Source organism: Arachis ipaensis, chromosome B04, assembly GCF_000816755.2.
Source record: "Arachis ipaensis cultivar K30076 chromosome B04, Araip1.1, whole genome shotgun sequence".
Classification (NCBI taxonomy): domain Eukaryota; kingdom Viridiplantae; phylum Streptophyta; class Magnoliopsida; order Fabales; family Fabaceae; genus Arachis; species Arachis ipaensis.
In genome coordinates, this window is record NC_029788.2 from 82,722,634 (window position 1) to 82,729,836 (window position 7,203).

Sequence of the window (7,203 nt, forward strand, 5' to 3'; positions counted from 1 at the left end):
GGTATGACAAGACTTGACTTTCCCTTATTGGGAAAGAATCAAAAACTTCACGTATAATTCACCCACTAACCTGCAAAAAATACCAACTCTGTATGTTATACTAATAGTTAATAAAAAAAATTGTTTTGACAAATTAAATAAAAAGTTAACAAAAAAATTTGGTATGTTAAAGCCTTTTTTTTCAAGCAAGAACTAACTTGAAGAAATTAAATTGAAAATTAAAAAGTTAATAACAAAAATAAATTATAAAAGAAACTCTTCACTTAACAACTTTAAAAAAATTAAACCAAAAATAAATATAAAAAATGATCAGCCTCAATATAAGATGCTTTAAAATGAAAGAAATTATATGCCAAATAATATATGCCAAATTATATGCTAAATTAAATTGGTTCACTAAAATTTTTATTTTTTTTAAGATAGAACTAAACTGAAAAAACTGAATTGAAAATTATTAGTTAATAATAAAAATAAAGTATATAACTTAGTATATTAAAGAGTCGAATAATACTTAATATTTTGGACCCTCCTTTCTTATATTAAAATAGAAAAGTGCAGGAAATATATAACTTAAGAATAATAAAATTTAATAACTATTCATACATTATAATCTATAACAAATAAATAAACAGACCAAAAATTTTGTTGAAAACTTCTGTAAATACTATATTTTCAGTCAAGTCGTTTTCAGGTCTATTTTCATCACATAAGAGTATCTTCAATCCCCTTTTATACTTAACACGTGATATAGCAACATACAATTGACCATGAGAAAACACAGGACGACGTAAGAATAACCCAACGGTTGATAAAGTTTGTCCTTGACTTTTGTTAATTGTCATAGCAAAGCAAAGCAATAAAGGAAACTACCGATGTTGAAACTTAAAAGGTAACCCAGAATCACTTGGAATCAAATTCATTCGAGAAATGAAAACTCTATCACCGACGTTACTTCCAGAAACAATATCTGCAGTAATTACATTTCTTCCTAGACTATGCACAATAAGTCGAGTTCCATTACATAAACCACCTGCTGGATCAATGTTTCTCAATAAAATAACAGGAGCACCTACTTTCAACTTTAGAGAATGATTTGGCAATCCTGAACATTTTATTTGATTTAGAAACTCAACATTAATCCAATTAAGATCAATGTCAACATTAGCATCGGTACCACATATACAATCTGAACTCAAATACTCTTTCATCTCACCTGGTAGTAAATTCACAATATGATCATTGATCTCCTCAACAATTTCAATAGTTGCAGCGAGAATAGCCCTATCTTGAAAATATGTTGAATTATTCAAATTTTCAGAAAGATTAGGATATATGACTGAAACAATATCAATAATTGGATCATCAGTGATAGGAATTAACAACTCTGAAGCAATTTTAACAAAGACTCTATCATCAATCCTTGTACCACATTTACCTTCTCCAACTTGAAGAATCCACTCTGAGAATAATCTTAATTCATTCATGTCTGAATTTTGAGCTGCACTTTCTAAACGCATATTCCTAGTTAAATTAAAAACTTCACAATGCTTCCATAAATATGAAGAATTAATTGAAGCCATAACAATCTCAGCACGAGAGGCTTTTGGTATAACGGGTAAAACTTGTCTGAAATCTCCTCCTAAAACAATAACTTTACCTCCAAAAGGCAAGTTTTGATTAGAAATAGAAGTAACTTTCATCAGATCTCGAAATGTTCTATCAACAGCCTCAAAAGCTAACTTGTTTGTCATTGGAGCTTCATCCCAAATGATTAGATCTGCTTGACGAATTAAATCTGCCTTTTGCGAATTAACTCTAATTCTACAAACAGATTCTTCATTTAATTCAATAGGGATATTAAACATTGAATGTGCAGTTTTTCCACCCGGCAGCAACAAAGAAGCAATACCACTAGAAGTAACATTGATAACAATTTTTCTCTCAGATTGCAACTTAGTTGACAATGTTTTATAGAGAAAAGTTTTACCTATTCCACCAAAACCATATACAAAGAAGAAACCATGTTCTTTGTTGCAAACACGACTAATAATGGCATGGTATATACTCTCTTGTTCAGCTGTAAGTTGAGCAAAATAATCATCATGCTGAGCCAACATCTCTGATACATCATATTGCATTTCACGCACAACCATAGAATTAGAAAAAGTAGAAATCAGACCCACATTAGGTAGCGGCATCCCAGCATAATCTTTCAAAGATTTGCCATTATTTTGCAAAAGTTTCTCGATCTCAATCAAACAAAAGGTTTGTAACTCCTCAGGTGTCACTGTTAACGCTATCAGAAAAAAGAAAAAAGTAAAAGTTACAAAAACAAAGAAATAGTTCCAATGAGAAATTATGTTGTTTAACATGTATGAAAATAATTGTAACAAATAAAGTAAATTCGTTTCTTTTAAAAACTACCTGGATATTATAGCTGAATCCTTCTATGATAAAGAATGTCATCAGATAAATACACCCAAGTTTGATTCCAAACAGACAAAGGTCTACTGATTGAAGCTGACAATAATAATGTTACAAATAATCGTCTGAGTTGCAAGCCTGTTCCTAACAGAGCAGCTTCTTTAATAGCTTCAACAAACTCATTATCATCAGTCAACAATCCTAATGCAAAATATGCTTCTTGAAATGTATCATAAGTAGTCCCATTAACTGTTCTAATGCTCTTAAAGCTAGTACACCCTCTTTGTACATTTAATAACAAACGCATATAAAACAATTCACCCGCAGTTGGGGGAACAAAACTCAATCTACCGATTGAAAATCCTCTTTGTCTTGGTTTCCATTCCCTATTATCAACAACATAAACAAAATGCCGTGGGAACTCAACATACGTCAAATCTTTTCCTTCAGGATAGACCCTATTTGCTAACATCCAAGCTATAAACATGGTAACCAAATCCTTATTCCTCACAAGAATAGAACTTATAGTGTCACGATCATCAAAGATAATATGTTGCTGGTTTGGCAAATGAAAAGTTAACCTTTGAACAGATGGTCATCTATGATGAATATCATAAGCAAAAATTCTCCATATAGACTCACACGGAGATAGATATCGACAATCAAAATACTCTTTAATTTCATCAAGAACACGAGTATTTTGGTTCCCAACATGAACATTGCTAATTGTGGCTGTAACACGATCAGGACCTTTGTTGACATATTTGAATAAATATTTAATCACATTTGACTTATTGCAAAACTCCAAATTGATGTGAGCACTGATGCACGAAATTGTGTTCCATGTTCTTTGTACTTGTGTAAGATTAACAATATATAATTGTATTGAATCCTCATTGTGGCTCTATGTGTGGACACAACTCCGTTCAACTAACCAGCAAGTGCACTGGGTCATCCAAGTAATACCTTACGTGAGTAAGGGTCGAATCCCACGGAGATTGTTGGTATGAAGCAAGCTATGGTCACCTTGTAAATCTCAGTTAGGCGGATATAAAATAATTATGGAGTTTTCGAATAATAAATAAAAGAATAGGGATAGAGGTACTTATGTAAATCATTGGTAGGAATTTCAGATAAGCGAATGGAGATGCTTTTCGTTCCTCTGAACCTCTGCTTTCCTATAAGAAGAATTGAATAGAAAACAGTAGTACTTTGCATTAATCTTTGAGGAACAGCAGAGCTCCACACCTTAACCTATGGAGTGTAGAAACTCTACCGTATGAAAATACATAAGTGAAAGGTCCAGGCATGGCCGAGAAGGCCAGCCCCCTAAACGTGATCTAAGATAGCATACAACTGATCAAAGATGCCTAATACAATAGTAAAAGGTCCTATTTATAATAAACTAGTCACTAGGGTTTACATGAGTAAGTAATTGATGCATAAATCCACTTCCGGGGCCCACTTGGTGTGTGTTTGGGCTGAGCTTAAGTGTAGCACGTGCAGAGGCCATTTGTGGAGTTGAACGCCAGTTTCTGTGCCAGTTTGGGCGTTCAACTCTGGTTTTGGATCCTTTTCTGGCGCTGGACGCCAAATTTGGGCAGAAGGCTGGCGTTGAACGCCAGTTTGCGTTAGGTATCTCTTGATTTGCAGCCACATGTTCTACCACTGAGCTATAGATCCTTTACATAATTGTTTTACCACACCAAACTTAGAATGTTGCTCGCCCTCGAGCAAAAGGAGAAGGAATAGATGAAGAAGAAGATGTGGAAAAAAAACTAGGATTATGAGGAGGTAAGGTGGAGATCCTGTGGGGTTCACAGATCCTGAGGTGATCCTGTGGGGTCCACAGATCCTGAGGTGTCAAGGCATTTACATCCCTGCACCAAATTAGGCATGTAAAATGCCCTTGCACACAACTCTGGGCGTTCAGCGCCAGGTTGGTGCCCATTTTGGGCGTTCAACGCCCCTTTGCTGCCATTTCTGGCGTTGAACGCCAGAACCATGCTTGTTCTGGGCGTTCAGCGCCAGGATGCTCCCATTCTGGGCGTTCAGCGCCAGAACTATGCTCTGTTCTGGCGTTTGAACGCCAGACAGATGCTCCTCCAAGGTGTGATTTTTCTTCTTCTGTTTTTGATTCCGTTTTCAATTTTTATATTTATTTTGTGACTCCACATGATCATGAACCTAAGAAAACATGAAAAACAATAAAAATAAGAATTAGATAAACATTGGGTTGCCTTCCAACAAGCGCTTCTTTAATGTCAATAGCTTGACAGTGAGCTCTCATTTTATACCACAATATGGGGATCCTTGTGTTAGTAGAAGAAAAGAAGGGAAGAAAATCTGAACTCAGAGAGAGAGGGGGTTCGGATTTTTGGTGAGTTGAAGGAAAGATGTTAGTATATCAATAAACAAATAGAAGAAGATGAGAGGGGGAAGTGAATTTTCGAAAACAATTTTTGAAAATGAGTTAGTGATTTTCGAAAATAGTTTTTGAAAAAGGTTAGTATTTTTTTTTCGAATTTTTTTTAAATAAAAAATAAAAATAATTAGTTAATAAAAAAGAAATTTTTGAAAAAGAGGGAAGATATTTTCAAAAATTAGAGAGAGAGAGAGAGTTAGTTTAGGTAGTTTTGAAAAAGTTAAGAAACAAACAAAAAGTTAGTTAGTTAGTTGAAACAAATTTTGAAAACCAATTTTGAAAAGATAAGTAGTTAGGAGGTTAGGAAAGATATTTTGAAAAGATATTTTTGGAAAAGATAAGATAGGAAGATATTTTTTGAAAAGATATGATAAAATTAGTTTTGTAAAAGATTTGATTTTTAAAATCACAATTAATGACTTGATTCATAAGAAATCACAAGATATGATTCTAGAACTTAAAGTTTGAATCTTTCTTAACAAGCAAGTAACAAACTTCAAATTTTTGAATCAAAACATTAATTGATTATGTTATTTTCGAAAATTTGATATAAAAATAAGAAAAAGATTTTTGAAAAATATTTTTTTGGAATTTTTGAAAATAACTAAGAATTTTGAAAAAGATTTGATCTTTGAAAAAGATTTTGAAAAAGATAATATTTTCAAATTGAAAATTTGATTTGACTCATAAGAAACAACTTGATTTTAAAAATTTTTGAAAAAGTCAATCCAAATTTTCGAATTTGATGAGAGAAAAAGGGAAAGATATTTTTTTTTATTTTTTGAAATTTTTATGAAAAACATGAAAAATATGCAATGCATGAAATTTTTAGATCAAAACATGTGATGCATGCAAGAATGCTATGAATGTCAAGATGAACACCAAGAACACTTTGAATGTCATGGTGAACATCATAGACACAATTTTGAAAAATTTTTAATGCAAAGAAAACATGCAAGACACCAAACTTAGAATTCTTTAATGCTTAGACACTAAGAATTCAAGAATGCATATGAAAAACATGAAAAGACACAAAACAAAAAATCATCAAGATCAAACAAGAAGACTTACCAAGAACAACTTGAAGATCATGAAGAACACTATGAATGCATGAAATTTTCGAAAAATGCAAGATGCACATGCAATTGACACCAAACTTATAACATGACACATGACTCAAACAAGAAACATAAAATATTTTTTTTTTATTTTTATGATTTTCTAATTTTTTTTTTTGGATTTTTTTCGAAAATAATATGAAAAAGAAAAAATAAGGATTCCAAAATTTTTAATATGAATTCCAGGAATCTTGCCATGTTAGTCTAAAGCTTCAGTCCAAGAATTAGACATGGCTCACTAGCCAGCCAAGCTTTCAAAGAAAGCTCCAGTCCAAAACACTAGACATGGCCAATGGCCAGCCAAGCTTCAGCAGGTGATCATGGATCAGCAGCAGGTGGATGAGCAACAACTAAATTGCTCTTGATAACAAATTGCAAGCCTCAGTCCAAATGAATTTAGACATGGTTTTACAGCCAGCCAGGCTTCACATGCTTCATGAAACACTAGAATTCATTCTTAAAAATTTTGAATAAATTTTTGAAAACATTTTTATTTTTTTTCGAAAACAAAAGAGAAATTTTTTTTTTTTTGAAAATATTTTTGAAAGATTTTTGAAAAGAAAACAAAAAGAAAATTACCTAATCTGAGCAACAAGATGAACCGTCAGTTGTCCAAACACGAACAATCCCCGGCAACGGCGCCAAAAACTTGGTGCACGAAATTGTGATCTCTCATTCATAATTTGTCACAACTTCGATACAGCTAACCAGCAAGTGCACTGGGTCGTCCAAGTAATACCTTACGTGCGTTGAAAATACATAAGTGAAGGTCCAGGCATGGCCGAGATGGCCAGCCCCCTTGATCTAAGAACCAGGCGTCCAAAGATGCTCAAAAAGACTAGTAAACGGTCCTATTTATAATAAACTAGTCACTAGGGTTTACATGAGTAAGTAATTGATGCATAAATCCACTTCCTGGGCCCACTTGGTGTGTGTTTGGGCTGAGCCTGAGTGTTGCACGTGCAGAGGCCATTTGTGGAGTTGAACGCCAGTTTCTGTGCCAGTTTGGGCGTTCAACTCTGGTTTTGGATCCTTTTCTGGCGCTGGATGCCAGATTTGGGCAGAAGGCTGGCGTTGAACGCCAGTTTACGTCGTCAATTCTTGGCCAAAGTATGGACTATTATATATTGCTGGAAAGCCCTGGATGTCGACTTTCCAACGCAATTGGAAGCGCACCATTTCGAGTTCTGTAGCTCCAGAAAATCCACTTTGAGTGCAGGGAGGTCAGAATCCAAA

General features: G+C 33.7%; 1 protein-coding gene across 1 annotated transcript in view; it reads right to left on the reverse strand.

The window, feature by feature from the left end:
• LOC107636628 overlaps nucleotides 867–7,203 on the reverse strand; it is a 31,715-nt gene continuing 25,378 nt past the window's right edge. The window contains exons 3-5 of the mRNA XM_016340125.1: nucleotides 3,096–3,174; nucleotides 2,563–3,005; nucleotides 867–2,296 (exon numbers count right to left, since the gene is read on the reverse strand). Of these exons, the coding sequence (XP_016195611.1) occupies nucleotides 867–2,296; nucleotides 2,563–3,005; nucleotides 3,096–3,174 (1,952 nt within the window). The remainder of the gene's footprint in view (nucleotides 2,297–2,562; nucleotides 3,006–3,095; nucleotides 3,175–7,203) is intronic.